Raw genomic sequence first — 24,996 nt, 5'->3', positions numbered from 1 at the left:
TAAAACCAATTAAATCAGCCATCATCTGCTGCATCGGTTTTAATTGCATTTCTTCTACCCTGCACCTATTGCTCGGGAATGGTGTACTTTGATAGAGCAGCTGTGGGGTGTGCATATGTACACACGGTACAGCGCAACGATTCATTGGCCATTTATGGTCTCATCGGAGCCAGACTCGTTCTTCCCGGTTAGGAAGTGGACCAACGCAACACTAACGATGATCGACGGCGCTGTACAAAGCTGAAAATCAAGTTCTCACGTGGTTTATTGAGATCGATTTCTTGAGCTTTAGTGTGTGCGGTAGTCTCGTATATCTACATTATTTAAGACGTGACGTGAAATACAATTTGTTACATTTGTGATAGGCGACGGCCGCGGAATGTAGTGAATATCGTAATTGTGGGCGAATGAGATCGCCTAGAGGCCATCAGTACGCAGTAAACATTCCAATTTGCGTTTCGCATTCGGATATTGAAGAGACAAGAGGGAATGAGCGGTATGTAAATCCGTTGAAGTTTCTTGCCCTGATTCCGACATGTCATGTTACCGGCCGCCAATTTATTGCTAATGTACTGAATAAACACACAAATTTTATTAGATTGCCGGAACGTGAGCAGCCTACCAGCATCGGTAGCTTTTGTTGGACTCGTTTGTTGATTCGATAAACAATTTTGATTAGAGGTCGCCCCATTGATTCTACAAAGTTGATCGATCGATCAAACTGGAACACTAAAATGTTTGCCAATAGAAACTACATGTTTCTACACCGTAACACATTATTATATAATATGTAATAATAATTATCATGTTAAGAAGTTGCAAGAAGCGAATGTATTCATTGCTTGAATGCTATTTCAAGTAGACAGAAGTTTCATTGCCGCGATCAGTTTGAATTTCTTTTTAATACCTTATCGGTCGCGATGCTACTCAAAGCAAGAGAGAGTAGCGTCTATGGGATAGCAAAGAAATTCGTTGAAGTTTCATCAGGACGTTCATTGAAATTTCTCCCGAATTTTCAATTCAAATTCTTCTGAATTTCCTTGCAAACTTCCTCTGAATTTGCTCGGGCAATTCTTCTAAATTGCTTCATGATTTTTTCCTGAATTTTCTCAGAAAATTCTTCGGATTTTTTACAGGATAATAAATACTCCATAAATACATTTTTTTCAGAATTCCTTCGGATTTTCACGAAAAATTAATTTTTGAAAAGGCCACTAATTCAAAAGAATTTGGCTTAAGATACAATTTTCAATTCCAACAAAAATTTCCCCAGAGGCAATCGAAGATGACATTGTCGATCTGAACAAGAAATGTTTGCAGGTGGATGATGTTGTAGTCAAATCGCTAATACCAAAAGGGCGGCCACCATCGACGTTATCGTTCGTCTCCTTTAAGGTGAGTGTCAGTCAAGAATGGAAATCAAAAGCGCTGGACCCATCAGTTTGGCCTTCTGAAATCGAATTTCGGGAGTTTGTAGAAACTAGCTCCAGTGTTCGCCATTTTTGGAAGCCGGGCCAGAGAACCGACCCCGGTACATCGAACGGTTTAGAAGTTCATCAACACCCAGCATCAACAATAGCACAGATCCAGCAATAACAGCCAGCACAAATTCGATTCCAGTCCTTTCATTCCCTGTGATTGCCTCAGATAATTCAATCTCGATTGCAGTGCCCCCCTCATCGGAACTGAATCAACCCGTTTCTTTTCCACTGAAAGTGTACTATCAGAACGTTCGTGGTCTGAGAACAAAAACGAATACTCTGCTTCTGTCGTTACTCGATTGCGATCTTGACATTGTTGTTCTGACAGAAACATGGCTACACTGTGAAATCGCTTCCTCTGAATTTGCCAGTAACTATGTTATTTACCGTTGCGATCGTAACGCTTCTACTAGTAATCTCCGTAGAGGTGGCGGCGTACTAATTGCTGTCAAATCGGAACTGCAGTGTATTTCGGTGAACCTCGTCGATTGTGATTGCCTAGAACAAGCCACTGTTCGCATTATTCTGCCTCAGTTTTCGCTTTACGTTAGCTGCATCTACATTCGCCCAAACAGCTGCCCTGATATCTACATGAAACACGCGGATTCTATTAGCCAGATACTGAATCGTGCCGATCCCTGCGACGTCATTGTTTGCCTTGGAGATTACAATCTGCCGAATCTAGTCTGGCATTTCGATGATGAAATTAACGGATACTTGCCTATCAACGCGTCAACTGAGCAGGAGCTTGCCCTATCAGAGTCCTTGTTATCCTCCGGAATGCATCAGATCAATGATCTTCTGAACGCGAACGGCAAACTTCTTGACTTGGTGTTCGTAAGCGATCCATGCATCATAGATCTCTTCGAGTCGCCATCTGCTCTTTTAAAAATTGACCCTCATCACAAGTCATTAGTTTTAACCGTTGACGTCCGTTCTCGCGATGAAAGATCAGTGCCAATATCTACCGTTGACTACGACTTCAACAGGTGTGATTATCAAATCGTCAATGCATGGATTGCTGCCCTGGACTGGAATCATGTTATGAATTATGCCTAAATCGACGACTCTGTTACCGCGTTCTATCGCACAATCGAACAGATCATCCAAGAAAACGTGCCGGTCAAAATTTGCCGACCAACGAAGAAGTACAATCAACCCTGGTGGACGCCACAGCTCCGAAATCTTCGCAATCGTCTGCGGAAATGCAGGAAGAAGTTCTTCCGAAACAGGATTGAAGCGAACGCGGCTAATCTGCGGTTAGCTGAAGAAGAATATACTCGTATGCAGCATTGTCGGTTCCGTGAGTACATGGAAAGTCTTCAAGCAAACTTGAAAATGATCCTTCATCGTTCTGGGCCTACATTAAAAAAGGAAGGGGTCGAACAATATCCCTGTTGACGTCACTTATCGTACGCTTTCCTCCCGATCACCTGACGCAACAGCAAATTTGTTTGCCAGCTTCTTCCGCTCAGTACATGACGACAATCCTCCTCCATTGGATCAAAGCTACATCGAAAGTCTTCCGTCGTATTCCGTCCGGCTTCCTCAAGTCACTTTTAGCAATGCGGATATTTTTGAAGCTCTCAGCTCGCTTGACACATCAAAAGGTCCGGGACCCGATCACCTACCGCCCACCTTCATCAAACAATGTGCTTCATCGCTGGCAATGCCCATTGCTTCAATTTTCAATCGATCTGTAAGCGATAGTGTTTTCCCGGAAGCTTGGAAGCTTGCTTCGATCGTTCCCGTGTACAAATCCGGTAACATACATAGTGTAGAGAACTACCGTCCGATATCAATCCTTAACTGTTTCGCCAAAGTTTTTGAGAGTCTTTTGCACGAAGTATTATACCCAGCAGTACAGTCTGTCATCTCCGAGTATCAACATGGGTTCATGAAAAAGCGCTCGACGACATCCAACCTAATGGTATTCACTCATACAGTGCTAGACGAATTGGAGAACCGTAGCCAGGTCGACGCTATTTATTTTGACTTTTCAAAGGCGTTTGTCAAGGTGCCACATGCACTAGCGATAGAAAAACTTGACCGACTTGGCTTACCTACTTGGATCATTCGGTGGTTAAAATCGTACTTATCCTCTCGCAAGGCTTTCGTCAAAGTACTTGGCGCCAAGTCTGATGCCTATGACATTCCCTCTGGAGTACCGCAGGGCAGTATTCTAGGTCCGCTCATCTTTATTCTTTTCGTCAATGATCTATGTAGCAACCTGAGCTCTGGAAAACAGCTTTATGCGGACGATTTGAAAATATACCGTGTTATAAAATCGCTCGTAGACTGCTGTGCTTTACATACTGATATTGTGAATGTTGCAAACTGGTGCAAAATCAATGGCATGCAGATGAACCTGACTAAATGCAAAGCCATAACATTCACTCGTTGCCGATCTTCTATAACCTATGACTATTGTCTGAATCACACAGCGCTTCAGAGGGTTACATCGATCAAAGACCTTGGAATCGTTCTTGACAGTAAGCTTCGTTTTACGGAACATTTATCAGTTACCATTGCTAAGGCCAATGCTATGCTTGGATTCTTACGGCGGAATACAGCACAGTTCGATGATGTCCATGCTCTCAAATCATTATATTGTGCATTAATTCGGAGCATACTAGAGTACGGAGTGCAATTCTGGGCTCCGTATCATTCCGTTCACATTGAACGCATCGAGAGAATACAAAAACGCTTCATCAACTACGCCTTGCGCCGCTTACCATGGAACGATCCATCAAACCTGCCTCCATACCGAAATCGTTGTGCTTTGATTGACTTACAACCAATGGCAGACCGTCGAGTGATGCTTCAGAGGATGTTTATTTTCGACGTCATAACGTGCAACATCGACTGCCGTTACATCCTGGAGAACGTTCGATTTCATGTACCGTCTCGTCAACTCAGGAATCGTCAACTGTTATGGATCCGTGGTCACCGCACACACTACGGTCAAAATAATCCATTGGACTTATGCTGCAGACTATTCAAGGAAGTGTGTTGTTTTTTCGACTTTAATGTTACCAAATTAGTTTTTTAAAATAGGATTAAGTCAAACAATCAGTCTGTGCAATTTACAAGTTGAAGACCATGTACAATAAATAAATAAATAAATTCTGAATATAGATTATGTGACCTAACCCGTGATCAATAATGATCGGTCGAAAAAATCATTTCAAAATTAAATGTTGCATGCATGCAGCTGCCAAACCTTCACTCTCCATACAACTACAAACTTCCTCATGGGTGAGCGAAACAGCTGAATGCACTTATCCTGCAGGCGGGAAACAATTTCCAACGCCTTACTGGTTTCATTTTATGACCAACAACCCGTACTCGCATTCCTCCACATGTAGGTACCAAAATGGTATATCTCAGAGGTTTCCCCGTGAGAACAGCCTCACGACGATGGTGTGGAAAGGGGATGTCTAGGCCTATATGGGTCGGGTACTTACTCATTTCGTTGACTTATTTGTTTTCGCCACTCCTGTCACCGCGCGTTCAGCTTCATTGCTAGGTGAATAACATCGTCGACGAAGGTGAAGAGTTTTTTGTTTTCTTAATAGGGTATAATGTCCAATAGTGGACCCCCAAACAATAGGGGACCCTTCAGTCATATTTGCATTATTTAAGCATAACATAAACTTTTTTTATAAAATTCCATTACATTCTAATGATTTGATTACAAAAATAAACACGAGAGTGTCCATCAAGGTATATTTTAATAGGGAAGAAGAACATCCCGAAACGGAACATGAAAATCAAATGGAAGTGACGACTTTAGGGAAGCAATTTCCTATTATTGACTCCCAGGGGGTCTGCTATATGGTCAATTCAGTCAGACTTTGAAATCTTAATTTTACGAATAACGTAAATTATTTTAATGTTTTATGTATCTATCGTGAACGGGAGAAGCAGCACTTGATACTAGATATCACGCGAATTTAATATGTTGAAAATTTCCACTCCTTATGGCAGAAAAAGCAAAATTCCGCTACTAGGGGGTCCACTATTGGCCATTTTACCCTACTTCCCTGTAGCAGCACATATTATGGCGAAACAGGGCGAAACGACAAACGAGAAAGCATTGCGCGTTCCACAAAGTATATCAACATTGGAGCACCTTTTGCATCGTCTCGAATCGATGTCCAACAGCAGAAACCCCCGGCTGTCTCTCCGCTGAAAATGCATTCAAGTGGCATGCATTTCTGCGCTGCATATGGGTCGAGATGGCAAACAGATTTTCACGATTTACGTTGTTATTATTTCGTTTTTTATTTCCCGTTCAAGCCAATGGTATAGTTGTTGGCAAATGTATGGAGAATGCATTGAAATAAATAACAACGAATTGCATTGGGAACCAGAAGTACACAAGACCGATACAAACTGTGACTTTAATTGTATCGAGAAAAAGAGGGACCGTAATACGTTTCAGCAAAACATATTTAAACATTCGATCCGATTTGGTTGGTGGTTTGTTATGAGAAGAAAATTACAAAAAAAATGGAACTGTAGGATAAGTGTAATGAATAGTTATAGGGTAAAGCCGAAGACAAGCTTGAGATAGGGTAAAATGCACAATAGCGGACCTCCTAGTAGCGGAGTTTTGCTTGGTATCTAATAACAAGTTCTGCATTTCCTCTTAACGATACATACATAAAATACTTAAATATACGACGTTATTCGTTGAATTTATTTATCATCAGACTAAGGCCGGAGTGGCCTGTGCTGCACATAAAAGACTTCTCCATTCAGCTCGGTTCATGGCTGCACTTCGCCAACCACGCAGTCGTTGAAAATAACATTTTAAAGTCTGACTGAATTCGCTCTATAGTAGACCCCTTGGGGGTCCATAATAGGAAATTGCTTCCCTATAGGGTCTGTCTTATTTGGAGAATTAAACTTAAAATAATTCGAAAATTAGAAAATTACCCGGTCATAAGAATGGCTGTTGCTACCCAGCAATTCCAATAAGACATCGATGCAAAATGAGTCAATATCTGTCAAAAGTAATCTTTCTCTGTTAGCAGGGTTATTCGATAATTATTGAAATGTCACTTTTAAGTATAATTTCAGTTTAATTCTCCAAATGAGACAGATCCATAGTTGACACTTCATTTGATTTTCATGTTCCGTTACGGGGCGTTCTTCTTCCCTACTTTGAACCCCCACAATATTCATATAGTGGACACTCTCGTGTTAATTTTTTTTATAGAATTCTAATTTTCTAATTTTACTTTCCATAGCATTTCCAATGCACGTAATCAAATCATAGGACTGTAAGGTAGGTTCTCCCAATGTAATTTCATAGCAAAATGTTTACATTGTGCTGTAATAATGCAAAAATGGCTGGAGAGTCCACTATTGGGCAATTTACCCTAGCTTGGTTTTATCCTGCTGAGGCTTGCTGATGGGCGATCCGCTGTGTTTGAAATCCCTCTATTGTACTCTTGTACGATTTATACTGGAGTCAGCAGTACTTGTCCGGTGTCCTTAGAACAGAATTTGGATTGTCCGGATTGAAGCAATTGATCTTTCCGTCAAAAATTGTATCTCGTTTTATTGTATCAGTCGATTCTTTGACTTATTTAAGGTCAACTTTCCCAGAGAACCCTCGAAAGAACCCATATTTTTTGACGCCTCTATATATTTTTAAAATTTAAAACAAGATTGGCCCGATTTTGAACGAACATCGGGTGAATTTTTCAGGCCGGTTCACACGTGCAGCACTTTTTCGGTTTTTGTTTTCGATTTTAAAAATAGTTAGAGGTTTCATAAAATATGGGTTCTTTGGGAAAGTTGACCTCAAACAAGACAAAGAATCGATTGAGCGAATAAAAAAATTTGACGGGAAAGGTCAATTTAACGGGAATTATCCGCAATGATCTTCGAGGCCTACTTTAAAGAGACGCTACGAACCTGCCACGCACCGTACGAACACCGATGCACACTTTTGGATATCGAAACACAGAGAATGCAAGCCGTTTTCGTCGCAAAGATTCTTACGAATGAGATTGATGCTTCTGCTAATAGCAGACTGCTATGCTCAACGAATTGAATAATATTTTTGATAATACATCCGCCAGAGCTATCACTTAGGGGCAAGCCAGAGTAAACGCGACGTGCGATGCGACGCGACGTGACAGAGCAATTTGACAGCCTGTTGATAATGATTGTTATTCTTTTATATGAGTTGAGTCGCGTCGCATCGCTCGTCGCGTTTACTCTGGCTTGCCTTTTTAGACGTCGTCAATTCCTTCAATTGAGTGCAAGAAACCGTCGCTACGGACAATTCGAGTCGATAAGATTCAAGATTTAATGCAGCTGATTTCGGACGCCGATTGCAGCCAAATCCGTCAATAATAATGGGTTAGATTTAAGCGATTGGAGTGCCTAGTATGTGTTTCATTTATTACCTAGACTATTTTTGCTATTTTAATGTACATATGTATTCTAATTGTAAAATACTTTATTTTAAAAAAGAGATGTAGGTTATTTATGCCAATTTCTGGCTTTTACCTACCATATACCGACCTACAGTTACAAGTAAATAAATTAATAAATTGCTTTAAATATGAAATTGGTGCTGTTAGCGCCACATTTTTATGAGCTCTTTTAGTAAAATATCTTCAACTGTCAGTTTAGTTCTTTCCATTTAATTCCACCACGTTTCGCTATCTTCCCAGATACGTATTTCGACCTCAACTGTGAGGCCGTCTTCAGTGTCTCGTACGTGGTTGAATTGAACGTTTCATAACGTGGTGGAATTAAATGAAAAGTACTAAGCCCTTCTTACACATTTTCATGTCAATGTATGGTACCGTCGTGGCATACGTGACATTTTTCTAATTTCGCTTTCATGTCCCACACGTTGACTATAGAATAAGTTTTTTTGCCTTTCCCGTATACAAAGCGTACGTAAAGGCTCCAAAAACAAACTTTTTATAGATGGCCCGGAAACCAATAGTGTTGTATACCGATCGACTCAGTTCGACGAATCGAGGTGATGTCTGTGTGTGCACAAACAAATCTTACTTTTTTATGTAAGGTACACTGGGGGAAGTGGAAAAGGAAAAATCGATAGTGCATGTTTGAATTAGTGTAAAACCAGTTTAAATGATCTAAATGCATTCAATCATAATGGGCTATTCAAAACAGTCAATTTTGCACCAACTGTGTGGTAATTCATACCATTTTGGTTGCTTGAAATTTTAGGAAATAATTTAAAAATTAGGGTTGTTTTTCCACTCAACCCAGTGGGAGGGGGTAAGTGGAAAACCCATGTTACCTTGACCTTCAATTGTGATGAGTAATTACATATAACTAAAATCAAAACGGTAATTGCTCTGAGTATCTTTTGTTGAATAATTTCATTGGCTTAACGGAATAGGTCCCCAAGGAATTCTCGTAATAGCTAGTGGAGGGCTGGTTTGGCCTTTTCGAACATTAAGTGTACGTAAAATCTATAGGTTCGCCCAAAGATGAACTTTTTATAGGAAAAATGGGGCTTACAGGGTTATAAACTAAACAACGTAGTTTAACGAATTAGGGTGACGTCTGTGTGTGCGTGTTAGTATGTATGTGTGTGCACAAATCACGTACAAAATTATTTCCTAGTTTTAAGCACTTGTCCATAACCAATTTGTTCGCACAAAAAATTGCCTTCAATGGCAAAACTTCTTATAAATATAAGTGAATGAGAATTATGGAATATATTCACCTACCGGTGATTTTTTTTCTTTTTCATATATTTTTTTCATATTTAAAACCTGTGAAAGGCATTAATACCGATAGGTGGATTAATCTGGCGTTTTATTATGTACATGAGTCCAATTACCACTGAAATCACAATGATAACAAAGAAGGAACATATTAAGATTCACAGCTATCAAAATAAACCCTGGAGGGAAGGAAAAATTTGAGTGATCAGAACATTTTCCACTTCCCCCGCAGTGTTTGATACCAGGGGTAAGTGTCTTCTTCTTCTTCTTCATTGGCATTACATCCCCCACTGGGACATTGCCGCCTCGCAGCTTAGTGTTCACTAAGCACTTCCACAGTTATTAACTGCGAGGTTTCTAAGCCAAGTTACCATTTTTGCATTCGTATATCATGAGGCTAACACGATGATACTTTTATGCCCAGGGAAGTCGAGACAATTTCCAATCCGAAAATTGCCTAGACCAGCACCGGGAATCGAACCCAGCCACCCTCAGCATGGTCTTGCTTTGTAGCCGCGCGTCTTACCGCACGGCTAAGGAGGGAGGGGTAAGTGTAAAATCTTTAAATTATTTGCTTTCATAGTACAAACCACTACAAATTGAATGTGATTAGTTTGATTGTATTGTAATGGTTACCTGCAAATCAAATTCTCTAGAAAAAGGAACAATTTGCGCAAATAGGAATTGATTTTATGAATGCAAAAATTAACTTCTCGCGAAACCTAAAATGACAGTTCAAGCGTTAACCGTGTTAGTGTATGTATTATACAAATTTTAATATAGTATTAGTGTGGACATCAAAGTATATTCTTGCACAATGTTATGGTGTGGTAAAAACTGTAAAGTATGTACAATTCCAATTTTTCGAGTCGATTTTTACACTTACCCCCTTTTTCCACTTCCCCCAGTGTATCTTACTAATTCTTAACCGGTTTGCTCGCAACAAATTACGATCAATGGGTAATCATTTTTTATTGTATTCTGTCGAAAACGAGCCAGATCGGATTATGGGCTCAGAAGTTATGGGGAAAATACATTTGTGGTATGCAAAACAAACATTAAAAATTATTTTATGAACATTTGTCCGTTATTTGTCCCATTTATTGCAACTAATCGCATTCGAAGGTTTTGTATCATTGTTTCGCATTGTTTTCGTGGTCATTGTCTACCACAATCTTTTAAAATTATGGCCAAAATATTATTGTTCAAACTCAAATTGCGTTTTAACAACTCACTCATTTTTCGATCTCGATCAAATAGAGATCTGAGTGGCAGGAAACATTTATGGTAGCAGTTCTATTTAGCTGTCACGTTTATTCCAAACATATTTTTTAAATGTGAATTCGCAACTAATGAAATCTCAGTAGAATATCAGGTGTCATCGACAAATACAGAGGGGAAGGGCCGTTTGGCCGAATACCGTTCGACCGTATGCCATTTGGCCGAAGGCCACTAGGCTGAAAGTTGTTTGGCCGAATACACCCTTTGGCCGAACAGACCATTAGGCCGAAAGTCATTTGATCGAAAGAGTCATTTGGCCGAAAAGGTCATTTGCCGAATAGGAGTGAGTAGGGAGACGTCTCACTTCTCAATTCTCACTACTTACTTTTCACAGTGAGCAGTGAGAAATGAGAAGTGATAAGTGAGACGTCTCATTTCTCACTCCTTATTTCTCACTTCTCACGGTAAAAAGTGAGTAGTGCAAAGTGGGTAGTGAGACGGCTCACTTCTAACTTCGCGCTTCTTACTTTTTACAGCAAGAAGTGAGAAATGAGAAGTGAGAAGTGAGACATTTCACTACTCACTTCTCATTTCTCACTGCTCACTGTAAAAAGTAGTGAGAATTGAGAAGTGAGATATCTCCCTACTCACTTTTCACAGTGAGACGTGACAGGGTAGTGAGACGTCTAACTACTCACTTCTCATTGTTCACAGTGAAGAGTGAGAAGTGAGACTGTAAAAAGTGAGAAGCGCGAAGTTAGTAATGAGGCGTCTCACTACGCATTTCGCATTACTCACTTTTTACAGTGTGAAGTGAGCAATGAGGAGTGAGAAGTGAGACGTCTCACTTCTCATTCCTTATTTCTCACTGTAAAAAGTGAGAAACGCGAAGTGAGTAGTGAGACGTCTCACTAGTCACTTCGCGCTTCTAATATTTTACAGTCAGAAGTGAGGAATGAGGAGTGAGAAGTGCCCAAGCAGCAGATAGATACAAATGGTTGTAGCAACTTAATTGTGACCGAATCTGGTCTCGTATAAGTTGCAGTAACCTATGTGGAACATGTGTGCTGCTAGGGAGGCGGCCAAATGACCTATTCCACAGAAATAGTAAAACTGGAAATAACAATTATTCCACCAATAATAAAGAATAGAAAAAGAATTATATAAAGAAGGTAATTTTGGATAACGGAGATAATCAGTTTTCATAAAAGGGACTATTTTACATATTAGACAATTATCAGAAAGATGGATACTATTTATAAAAAATACGACTGTGATTGAGGTTATATAGACAGTTCTCGGCTTTCAGTATTAATAGGATCATAAACGGATATACGTTCTAAACCTGACGTTTCGGTCACGTTTTTTGTGCCTTTTTCAAAGGATAGAAAACACTCCATTCACTCGTTTGATTGATGTCCTCAGCATAGTCGTTCGTCAATATCACAGGTGTTGCCAATCCGTTTTGCGTTTACGGTCTTGCGTTTACGCCAAATACTCTACAATCAAAAAATACATTCATATTTGCCTAATACCAAACAAACTGTTCTCGAATGGATATCATATTTCTTCGCCTCATTCCAGACACAGACTTTATTTCAAAAATTGAATCATATCTACGATTGAACAATATCACTTTAAGTCATACTGGACAGCTATTTGCTTCTTTGCTTCTATGAAGAAGTTATAGTCTAGGCAAAATGCAAGTATCATATATTAACAATGTAGTCCACTTCGTGAATCCCCATATATTAGGCAACAGACAGCATATTCACTACCATCTTGCGTCACAAAATGTGACTAACGCCTAAAAACGATAGCCAAGGGGTGCGATAATTGCCGATATTACACTAATTTTACACTTTTTGAAAATTTGAATTACATTCAAAATTTCATTTTTGATCTCAGATTCCAAAATGGAGTCATGTGATGATTTCTAGCACATTGTTTGGACATGTTATACTGCATATTGAATCATAAGTTTGAGCACCTCTCGGAATGTCTCTTTACTACATTATTGCTTGCTACCATTGCTTTAATCCTAGCACCGCCTTCTTTTAAAGAAGGAATCACATCCATCATTGCTTGATTTGTTGCATACTCCTATTTTTAAAGAAGGTATCACTATTGCCTTAATACGGACAAGCACCTACTTTAAAAGAAGGAATAACTTCCACCATTGCCTTAGTCCGGACAAGCGCCTTCTTTTGAAGAATGGATCATATCCAACATTGCTTGAATCCTGGCAAACTCCTTATTTTTAAAGAAGGGATCACATCCACCATTACCTTAAACCGGGCATGCGCCTATTTTTTTAACCCTCGGGGACTCGCGCCATTGTCTTTTTAACAAAACCTTCGAAAAAAGCACGTTTCTCGTTCACAACAGAAGCGGGACTTTAGTGATAAACTTTGTTTAAAACTTAAAAATCACGTTAATAAAGATTAAAAAAAGAAGCGGAACTGCGTGAGCGATCCATGACCAAGCGAATCCCGGGAGGTTAAAAAGGGATCACATCAACCATTGCCTTAATCCGGGGAAACACCTATTTGAAAGAAAGGATCACATCCGCCATTGCCTTCATCCGGGAAAGCGGCTATACCCGTCTTATGCATTTTGTCTTCGAAAGATTTACGTCTTTTCAATTCTATTATCGACCGGCGCGGTGTTATGGAAAAGGTCCCTTCCCAAGCAACACCTCTTGTTTCTCAGTGAGTAACAACAACCGTGGTGTGACTTACTAAAGGTCTGACTCATGCACAACGCGTCGTATTTGGAACTCCTTTGTGACACAAAAAGCGCAAGAGGTGGAGCCTATTTGCAACATCTTGCGGCTACAATGAAAATGAAAACACAAAAACCTACCGGGAATCGAACCATGGACCTTAAGATTTGCAACCTTCTACTATAACCATCACACCAACAATTCTATCACTTGCACTACATAAACAACAAAGTCATTTGTAACTTCATTGTACCTTATACGGAACATGCAGGGGACTGTCAAAAATAAAATACTGCTCAGCTGAGCTCAAAGTGTTTTGCAACATACATATTAGAAACATTGTCGTAACAGCAATAAACCGAAGTGTTATTAATTCTGCAACTTATCTGTTTTGGTTCTGATATGAAACACATCGAATTTTAAACAACCCAAGAAGTCAGATGGGTAGAATATTGCAACGCCACTTAAACGGAAATGAAACATTGTGATTTTCTGAAACAGGGAAGTGGCTTTAATGTGACTCGATGTATTTCCAGTGTCTTCAATGCAATTCATTAGGAACAAACACCTATTTGAAAGATGTTGCGCGTGCTGCTTGGGTTACTGAATGACACCCCCCCCCCTTTCACGCTGCTCACAGCTATCCAAACACTTCATGGCGTTATGAATTATTGCGCAAACTGGGCAAACGCGTGCATGGCAAATAGGATACCATATCTGGGGAATGGTGCATTTTGGCGAATGGCTTTCTGGGGAATGGTGTATTCTGGCAATCGGCTTCCTACACACCAACAAATTCTTAATTTTATAAGGGACGCAATCCTTTAAGCTGACGTAATCAACCGAGATGCATATCCAATCATAACATAATATTGTGTCATATTTGCTTCAGACACCCAAAACAATATATTTGCAGTATCATTCTGTCATTAAATACCGAATGGTATCCATTAAACGCTTCTCATTACCAAATGGCTTAAATTTACAGTAAGAATGACTGAAATCTAAAGCTCCCCGAATACAATATTCTTTATGGAACGTACACACGATCAAGCAGTTTGACCAACATTGACTCCACCTCTCGTTTATTCAAACATCCATCAAGTTTTACCAACAGCGACACGAACGATCAATTTATTCGACCAACAATATCACACACGAACGACCGAAGCGCCAACTTGAGCACCAACCATCAAAAAATATATGGGAGTTTGTGCAACTTCACTACAAATGCTCAAACATGTTCGGCGAACCTTGACTCCACCCCCGACAACTCAAACCAAAATCAAACCGTTTTAATTTTTTCCAACCGAGCCGCCAACTAGTTGTTCGAACAACTTCACACACGTTCAAACAAAGCAGCAATTGAAGCGTTTTCTTGGGGGCGGAGTCAATGTTCGTCAAACTGCTTGACTGGTGTGTACGTTGCATTACGGACCAGCTGAGCACTGTTTTCGTTTCTCCTTTTTCACCCTCAGCGCAGTTGCAAGGAACAAGCAGTGGATGTGCTGATGCTTCCCCATATCCGTGAAATTGTAGAACATGTTGAGCTTCGATCTCCTTTCTGCCAAGTAGCAGGAATTGGTAGAGTGGTATCGAACGGGACTCCCACTCATAAGATTGACATGCTGGGCTTTACCATTTTTGCTACATACACTAGTTTTTTTGGCCGTGTAAAATTTAGGATACACATTTTCAGGCCTTGTAAAAATTAATTTGAACGCAATAATGCGTCTTTTGTTTCGCTTGCATATGTCGGTCTTAAATGACATAATGTTTCAGGACTTTTTCGTAGAGTGTAGGGAATGGTCCATTCTGACAAATTGATTCTGGCAAATGACTTTCTGGCGAATGTAGACGGCCGGACGGGTTTCGGCGGGAAAGGGCTGTTTGCCCGAAGGCTACTAGGCCGAAAGTTGCTTGGCCGAATATACCATTTGCCCGAAAGGGTAATTTGGCCGAAAGGGTCATTTGGCCGAAAGAGTAATTTGGTCGAAAGGGTCATTTGGCTGAAAAAGGTCATTTGCTGAATTGGAGTGAGTAGGGAGTGATTGGAGTGAGAATGAGGAGTCTCACTTCTCACTTCTTATTTCTCACTTCTCGCTGTAAAAAGTGAGAAGCGCGAAGTTAGTAGACGACGATCAATAATGAGCATCTGTAGTTCCAAGAGATAATTATTGAATGAATGTAAAGAGGACCCAAATAGTCTGAATCTTACCCTATTTTTGACTTCTAATCTACCAATAACAAACGCATTCATAGAGGAAAAATTATGCCAGTTTTTTAGAAGTCTGTACATATTATAATCACAAACATGTGCCCGGCACAATGTATCGTATGTACATTTTTAGCGCCAAGCCATTAATTGCTTTTTATTTATGCTGTTTTAATCATTTTTCGATACATTTCATAATGAACGAGAAAGGCATCATCACCGCTAGTGGATTAAAATGTGGGTTTTTAAACAATATTTAAAGTTGCTTCAAGCGTTTCAGGTTTATCGAAAATCTTGTCGAAAAAAATGTATTTACTTTTGGGAAAAATAATTAGTTCTTTATAACGACGGAGAAAACTTTATCTCTACTTCACAATTTCATTAAACGTAGGTTCAACAGCTTCCGACCATTACGAAGATAATAATTCTACCAAAAACTGCTGGAGCCGGACGTTAGCTGAATCACATCCCAAATCGCATTCACCGTCACGTCGTCGCCGCCATTTGTGGCAGAGAGGTTCGTGGGCCAGGCATATCGGTTTTCACTATTCAGCACATGTCGCGCTAATGGTTGACGTTCACAATGAATTTTTATTAGTGCATTAAAAATTCAAGGAGCACTGCATATCGGATTTCACACGTCCCTCGGTATTGTACGGAGCCCCGTCAAATTTCACACGATCTTCGTTCGGTGTGGCATTCGTTGGTTGGATGGGTGTGGTAGCGATCCCGACTTGAATCTCGAATCCACCATGTGCTGCATCTCCTCCACCTACTGTAGCTTGATCTTGATCGAAGAACGAGGATGTGTGTGGGACCTTTTCGACACAACACTTTTATGACACAACGACAACTGCTGCATCCTGCCATGCACCTTTGGGACCGATAATATTTCCCTGTCCCTTAGATCTCCGCGAGCAGAAAGTGTGAAATGGAAATTCGAGAACGAAGTTTCTGCACAAACGAGGTCGTTCCCGTCCCATGTTCTGATTGGGTTAATTCATAAGAATGGGTAGAAATATGCTTCCAATTAAACTCAAAGGGCGGCGTTGTTAAAAGAAGACCTTATTTGCATCGTCGGTCGGTCGGAGATGATCGCGAAAACCAGGGAGCATTGTTTACAACTCGGTGAATCGTATGTGCAGCCAACGTTGAGGATGCTGCTGCCCGCAATGCCACGCCAGCCGTAGCCGTCGCCACTGCCAGTCAACCGAACAGATCGAAACCCAAAATCAGAATCTTTTGTCTTTAAATTTATTTATGCAACGTCGTGGGGCATTGTTTTTGCTGCAAACCTTGCCCTGCCCGATCGAGAACAAAGAAGCGAAAGCCATTGGAAGGTAGTCGCTCGCTCGCCATCACGTCCCGCATGTGAGAACCGATCGGGAATGTATAAATCATGCTCATTTATAGAACAAGAAAATCATGATGTCTTTGCCGATCACCTCCCCGCTCCATCCCTTGAAGGAACACTCAAACGCAAAAATATATGGGGAGATGAAAACAACCCCGGGAGGCCGAGGGTCCAACGGAAGAAAATGGATTTGTTTGTTCAAGAGGAAAATCAAAACGATGCGATCTGGATGCAGTAGCACGGATGCATTGAATGTAGATTGCAGAAAGCTGCTGTGAACAAAAGCGTATTGGTGGAACAAAAGGAAAATTTGAAAATTTTGTAAGACGTGTGAAGAAAGAAAACATTTCAATTGCTTTCTGTCATGTTTAAAATTTTCGCTACTAAAAGGGTGTGAAATCCTGTTTTATGCATAGATCTAAGAACTTTTTTTTTAAGAAGTTTTCTTCTTCTTATCGGGGATGTAATCCCACACTGGGGGACAGAGCCGCCAGGTTCCTAAGCCATGTTACCATTTTTGCATTCGTATATCATGAGGCTAACAAAAAGATATTTTAGTTACTAGATAAAGATTGTCGCTTCGGTTCCCTTTGTTCTGCTGTCCGAAACATGTGTGGTACATACCTGTCAAATCGTATGGATTTTCCTTCTTTGACATTTAGCTCCCCTATCCTCGCCAGCAAAAGATGTTCCGGACAGCGACGACAGCGACAATCTTTATCTAGTAACTAAAATATCTTTTGGCTAACACGATGATACTTTTATGCCCAGGGAAGTCGAGACAATTTCCTATCCTATCCTATTGCCTAGACCGGCACCGGGAATCGAACCCAGCCACCCTCAGCATGGTCTTGCTTTGTAGCCGCGCGTCTTACCGCACGGCTAAGGAGAAGTGTAATAGAGTTTTAGCCATTGGCGTAAATAAAGGGGGGGGGCGGGGGGTGGGCCTGGCCCCCTCCAGACCTACTTGTGGCCCCCCCCCAGAAAATTTTGAAAAGTAATTCCAACTTAGTCAGTTTTTATTTCATTTTCATATTTCCTACATATTTCTTAATTTTGATTATGAATTCTATAAATATATTTTTTGTTGCGTTATCACATCTATGACCATTTGTTCAGCAAAGCATCGAAATATTTAAGTTGGACCCCCGGGAACATTTTCTCGATTTTTAAGCTAAAATCAATTCCGCTTCTAATTCAGTTGCTAGCTCAAAATAATAAATTTGTTCTGCATTTGTTTGACTAGTATCCTGGTCGCAGAAACATAAAAACATAATTGTATTAAGATATAAATATTTCTGTTCTGCAACTACATCAAAATGAGCACATGTACACAAATCCGGTCAATGAAATTTCGAACGACCATTCTTTCGAAAATCTTCGAGTTAATCGCAAGGTATGCCGCAAAACAGTTGATCAAATTCCTATGGAGCTTTTTAATTCTGGCACAGAAAGATATAAAATTATAAAACTTAAGAATCTTTGTAACAATGATAGAAAAATCAACAACGCATTCCATTGAAAGTATTAGGACAAAACTTAGGCAACCTTCGCACTCACAACAGAGATTGCATAAGAAATATTTTTATAATCCTCAAAAGATCTTGTTCCATTTAATTTTTTGGCGATTTCATAAGGATCATCGGAAAACTCTTTTGTGCCTGCTTTAATTAGAATTTGTTTTTTAGGATAAAAAAAATAAATTTAGAAACCAGTTCGTATCCGAAAACATTTCTTTTGCAGCACAATTCAGATCGATTTGGTTGCTTCTCAAGTCTTTGATTTTTGTAGAGAAATCTCTCACCTATTCAGAAAACCATAATAAAGCCTCTTCCTAACGTCAGTAACTACAAAAACCCTATGTTATTCTGGAATTTGATTTAAGACTCATAATTTTATGACTCATGGAATTTATGACTCATAAAAAACACTTTAGGATTCCAAATTTGTGTTCATCGGTACTTAACTATTTCAGCACATAGCATTGGAATACCATGAATACTTATATTGATTTAGACAAAATTTCGTGGAATTTAATCCACATCTAAAGAGTTTCAAAAATTTCAAGCTTCAACAAAATCGAGATCTTTATGCATTAAGTAATCATGGAAATGCTTGAAAACTTTCAGAAATATACTCATATCGATTCTTGAATCTTAGATTACACACTTATCCACATTTAGTAATATGGAGAAGACAAGTTGACACAGACCCATCGTTTTGAAGCAATCACAGCATCATTGGAAATCAATTGAATTATTCGCGATTTTTTAAAATGTTATTTCTAGGACGAATGAGCGATAAACTTAGTCAAACAATTTCTATTGCAATCCATGCGCACAGTGCTTTAAATCGCCTTTGAAAATTATATTCCACCAGCTGGTGCCATGGCCCCCCCTAGACCGAGACTCTAGTTACGTCTATGGTTTTAGCTTGATTTTCGGGATGATAATTGTGACTTTCGTATAAATTGCTTTGGTTGACTAATGAGTTCTTTCTTTTTTTTGTAACGCCAGCTGGACCAAAGTAGGAGAGACTGATTTGACAGCTTCGCAATTTCCAGTAGCATTGTCCTATAGGTTTTCACTTCTTAGCGGTTCCATACTTTTTCAATCGGCATTTCTTGGAACATAGAGAATAAATGGGAACCCATTTTTTACACAACAACCATTCAATCCAGCTCTCAAGCAATTACTCTTTCATAGTAGGAAAAACTCAGCTGTTCTTAATCATACTCACCTGTGCACCGATCCATGATGATACAAATAAGAGGCAAACGATAGGTAGGACGCACACACTGGAATATGTTTCTACTGCGCGCTTCACTCGATGATGTTCGATGTTCCAGACCCAGGGAACCCGCCTCAAAAAAGAACCGCAGTCTGCCGCAGCAGCGAACTGATGTTTATTTATTTTTCCATAATTTATTGTTTGATTTTGTTTGGATAATTAATTTGTACGAATTGCGTTGCTTCGCGGCCAGTGGGGAGGGGTGATTTTTCTCGCCACAGGGGAAACATCATCACCGCTCGGCCGTGGCGGCCCGCTGCATTGGTAGGTCGGGTTGAGGGAAAAGCCGCGGGAAAACGCAAAACAAAATGATCGGGACCGGAATACATACCTAGCAGAAATATTTCGTGCCAGAAATATTCATTGGCTGTCCGGGAATGAATTCCGGATCCAAGAGGAACCATAAATTAGCCATGAAATAAATTACAACATACATACAGGCAACATGGTTCTCGTGGATGTGGCGAACGCGAAGCTCGTTCAACCTGTGGGGATCGCGTTGCGTTGTGCCGTTGTGCTAATGTTGCCCTGAGTTATGTTTTCGACTGCGCGATGGATGCGTAGAAACGCTACGACCGCATGTAGGTATCTTAATTTAGTAGAAAAGTTTTGCGGTTAATTGATCACCCATATCCCGTTCGGTGTTTGTGTTGTTATGTATGTATTGGCTTCCCATTTATCTGCGCATCGTGAAATTAATCACTCAATTAGACAGGAAAAATAAACTATTTCCTTTCTCGGCGAGGTTGGAATTGATGCCGGCCGGAGATACTATCTTCGCTTGGGTACGCACTAATTGGGTTTTCTGACATAAGTTGAAGGAATCGAGGAAAATTAATAACATTGCACAGTGGAATCCGGATAATTGATTCCAAACAAAACGTATCCGACGCGACAGTGGGATGAGCCATATGGTGTTTTTGAAACATATTCATAAACATATTGCTCATAGTTTTAATAGCTCCATTATATGGTAAATATGATGGGCCCTCCTTAGCCGTGCGGTAAGACGCGCGGCTACAAAGCAAGACCATGCTGAGGGTGGCTGGGTTCGATTCCCGGTGCCGGTCTATGCAATTTTCGCATTGGAAATTGTATCGACTTCCCTGGGCATAAAAGAATCATCGTGTTAGCCTCATGATATACGAATGCAAAAATGGTAACCTGGCTAAGAAACCTCGCAGTAAATAACTGTGGAAGTGCTTAATGAACACTAAGCTGCAAGGCGGCTCTGTCCCAGTGTAGGGATGTAATGCCAATAAGAAGAAGATATGGTAAATATGCTAAAAAACAACGTGACAAACGTTTTTTTATTTCAATGAAAAGTCGAGTCAAGTACGAGACACTGAAGACGGCCTTACTGTTGAGGTCGAAATATGTATCTGTCAAGATACAATTAAGTGGTGGAATTCAATGGGATTGTATTAACTCGTTTTATGACAAGTTCAATGAAAAGTTTCTTTTGATTATACTTAATTAAAACTCAGCAATAAGATCTGTAGATTTTATATTTGTACTTAAATTCATAATATCCTTTGCTAATTACAGATTCACCATTCTGTCATTTCAGGATCATGTTTCATCGGAAACCAATCAGATCGTGCCCTGCTCGGATTCGTCGTAGTCCCGCTGCTCACCTACTGGGTCATTGGTTCGGGATACCTCTTCACGGCGTACCTTCGAAAACGCTCATCCTCGGCGCTGCTGGTCAACAACCTCCCGGTGCACATCAACGGAATGGGAAAGTTCCTGTTTATCTATTCCGTTCCCAGTTTTCTCCTGTTGGTAATCATGTTCTACGAGTTCGCCTATCGGGAGAACTGGCTGAGTATTCCCCATCCCTCGCTGGAACCGGTATCCTCATCGAAGGCGCCCATCTGGCCGTTCATCCTGCGAGCGGTGATAGAGCTGCTGGTTGGAGTGCTCGCCTCCGCGTGGGCCGTCGGTCCCCGGATAGCCGGTCTGTGTCGGAGCAAGATCAACAACCAGGTCTACAAACAGCCACAGCCCAAGTTCAACGCCTCCCCGTATTCGGCGGCCTCCTACCAGACGGTGGTGTGTCCGCAGAACTCACTGGTGTCCGTGTCGATAGGAAAACTGCCGCCACGGCACGCGAGGAAGTATCCGTCGCATTCGCACATCAACCGAAAGCCTCGCAACTACAAGGCGTCGTCGCAAACGATGAGCCTCACTGGCAACGAAACGGTTCTGTGAGAGGAGGTTGAGAATCAGGCGGCGATTGGGTTGAGGACAAAGCAGGGAACCGCTTGACAACAACACGACCAGCTATGGGAAATTATTTGGGACCGTGTCGGTTGTCAGAGGCGGTGCGAAATATGTGATATTAATTTTAGTATGAAGTTTAAATTAATTTATTATATTTTTTTTTGTGTACTGTGTAAAAAGCCCGCTTTTGGGCATCGTAGGCATTATGTAGTATAGGACGTTTACTGTGCAGGATATGCAAAGTCGATTTCTTTTTAAAACTGCTAGTTAAAAAACTTAATTTGTATATTAATTGTATTATATTTGTATAAGAATCAGTCCTGTGGTGTTGCTAGTGATCGAGGAGGATGAGGTGAGTGGTTTGAATTGAAGGGAGATTGTACTTGAATGTTACGAATTGTAAGAGGATTATTCTCAAATGGTCTATGCGATATAGCGGAGGTTCTCATACACGTAAGTAAAACGCCTTCAGGAGCAAAACAAATCTTATATAAATACTGTGGATTTACGTCAAGAATGCAAAAATGTCTAACATTTCTCTATAATTTTACGACGTTTAACAACTTAAGAAAAGAGTTTTGAATCAAATCTCTTTAATTTAATTTGCAAAATATGCAAAGGGCATACGTTAATTGTGGCGTTTTTGGAAATGAGACAGATCCTAAGTATGTTAGCACAATTTGATAAGGCTGATCGTTATCAATTAATTCGCCAAGACATTCAAATGGCGCAGTTCTTCAACTACCTGAGAAATTTTTGGAGGAGAATACAATCCTCCCCTGACAGGGATTTGGAAAATACAATTTCCAGAGATTGCCCGTGTTTGGAAAACCACAAATTTTCAAAATTCATACGCAACTCGAATCAAGAGTAGTGCGGGTAACATTCTAAATCTCAAATATCATAGACGATTCAAATCATGCGTGAGTCAAATCCTATCAGAATCATGGCCCACAGAATCGCCCATGTTTCGGATTGAGATTTGCATCATTGCATGATTTTTACGTGTTCTTCATTGTTGAATGCATTGAGTTAGCCGAGAAACTCAAGCGCGATGCTCTGCTAATAAAATCGCAAGCGAGTTAGCCCGTGCATGAAGCCTCAATGATTGAGAATTGAGTATGATTCTACCAACACTGATCAAGATCATGATTTTGAGGTGTACTTCATTGTTTAAAACACCAACACCAACACCAACAAAAAATCGTAAAGGAGTGAAACGAAACGCTCTAGCGCAGTGCTTTCCTGCAGGACTTGAAGAGAATTTGTCAGCATATATAGATTCAATTATTGGGATTTGTACATAATTGGTTATAGAGTAGACATGAGTAACTCTCGCTGAGACCGGGCCACTATTTGCACAAGGCTCTTGAAAATGCCTAAATTTATATTAATTCGAAAGCTGTCGGCGAGTTTATAAAGGATCCGAGTTAATTTCTTCAGAAGTTACACTCGAAAACAGTTTAATGGACCCCTCGATTTTTGATTGACAAAACTCGTAAAACTATCATAACTCTAACATTTCTCAACCGATCATGAAGATCAGCATATTGTTGGAAAGAGGATCATCAATTTGCAATAATAAAAATAAAGGCAGCCGTATTGAATTTGGCCGCCATCTTGGATTTTTTTTTGAAAACTATTTTTCCGCCTGGTTGGCAACCACCGATTTTGAATATTAATACATCGATGGAAAGCTTAGCTTATATTGTGCATTGTGTCCGAAAATATCTGGTGTATGTTTTTTCCAACAAAAGTTATGTACGATTTACCAAATTATTTTTTGAAGGCCCATCTGACCAAAGAAACATTATTATTATTAATAATATGATACTACGACGTCAGTTCCTTGAATTCATACACTATTCTAAACCAAATATGTTTCAAAAGTGAAAAGCATATCTACAACAGTATATTTTTAAAGGGCTCATAAGTTTTGAGCACAACGGAGCCGTATTCAAGTTATTGTATTAAATAATTCCAGAGTTTTGATATTGGTAAATCGTACATAACTTTTGATAGAAAAAACATACACTTGAAATATTTGAACACAATGCACAATATAAGCTAAGCTTTCCATTGATGTAATAATATTCGAAAACAGTAGTTGCAAACCTGGTGGAAAAATAGTTTCCAAAAATAAATCCAAGATGGCGGTTAAAATCAATATGGCTGCTTCTATTTTTATTATTGTAAATTGAGGATATAATCTTTCTCTTTTAAACGATATGCTGATCTCTAAGATCGGTTTAGAAATGTTGGATTTATGACAGTTTTGGTGAGTCAAGAATCCAGCTTTCCACGCTCGGTAATGGCGGCTTGTCGGTGTGTAAAAATCAATCGGTTACTGTACTTTTTGACACTAGCTGGAGGAAAACTCACTGGCGAAAAGGCCTTTTTTCCCTTCCCCTCACCCAGGAACGCCAGTGAGCTTTCCTCCAGCTAGTGTCAAACAGTACAGTGACCGATTGACTTTTGCACACCGACAAGCCGCCATTACCAAGCGTGGAAAGCTGGATTGACAAAAATCGAGGGGTCCATAAACGTTATTTCGCGTATAACAATCGAGAAGTCTATCTTTCTGAAGAATTTAACTCGGGTCCTTAATATACTCGCCAAAAGCTTTCGAATGAACATGAATTTAGGAATTTTTAAGAACCTCGTGCAAATAGTGGCAAGGTCTCAGTGAGAATTACTCACATGGTATCAAAAAACCCTTTAAGGATATATCAAACTAATCCACAAATTTTCAAAATGAGAAGAACACAAATTCTCTTGAGAATGTTCCAGAAACAACTCAACAAATAGGGAATTGTAAATTCTTTCGAGGGAATATCGAAACAAATCCCCTGAAGGAATTCTTTGGGACCATATACCAATTCAAGCGAGTTGAGTTGAGAATTTTCAAAACAAGAAAACACATTTCTTCCGGTAGGAAACAAACAAATCTTCTCTGATTATAGGGTTCTAAAAATAATTGTCCTAGAAGAATCACAATCAACTCTCCTGAGGTAATTTATTTGATGTCGAAAATCCCTTGTCTTTAGAGTTGTGTTGAAAATTTTCTGGAAGAGTTAAAAAATCTGCCTAATAGGGTTCCGGAAACAATTTCCGCGAGAGTATCCAATTCATTCGACGGATAAGAAGTCGAAAATACCTTCCAGAGTGTTGTTCTGAGAGTACACAAAACGAATCCTCAGAGATTTGAGTATGATTTTTTGGGACTCGAACCCATGACCCTACATCCTGCC

At 40.0% G+C, this 24,996-nt stretch overlaps 1 protein-coding gene across 3 annotated transcripts in view; it reads left to right on the top strand.

Annotated features, from left to right (window-relative positions):
* The window catches only part of LOC134216345 (frizzled-4), a 135,978-nt gene extending 113,953 nt beyond the window's left edge, over positions 1–22,025 (top strand). For all 3 annotated transcript variants that reach the window (XM_062695257.1, XM_062695256.1, XM_062695255.1), the window contains exon 4: positions 21,090–22,025. In XM_062695257.1, the coding sequence (XP_062551241.1) occupies positions 21,090–21,733 (644 nt within the window). In that variant the 3' untranslated portion in view covers positions 21,734–22,025. The remainder of the gene's footprint in view (positions 1–21,089) is intronic.
* The last annotated feature ends 2,971 nt before the right edge of the window (positions 22,026–24,996 follow it).

The sequence above is a fragment of the Armigeres subalbatus genome, chromosome 2, assembly GCF_024139115.2.
Source record: "Armigeres subalbatus isolate Guangzhou_Male chromosome 2, GZ_Asu_2, whole genome shotgun sequence".
NCBI classification, from domain to species: domain Eukaryota; kingdom Metazoa; phylum Arthropoda; class Insecta; order Diptera; family Culicidae; genus Armigeres; species Armigeres subalbatus.
Note: the sequence above shows the minus strand (reverse complement) of the source record. Positions and strands in the feature narration are given on the sequence as shown.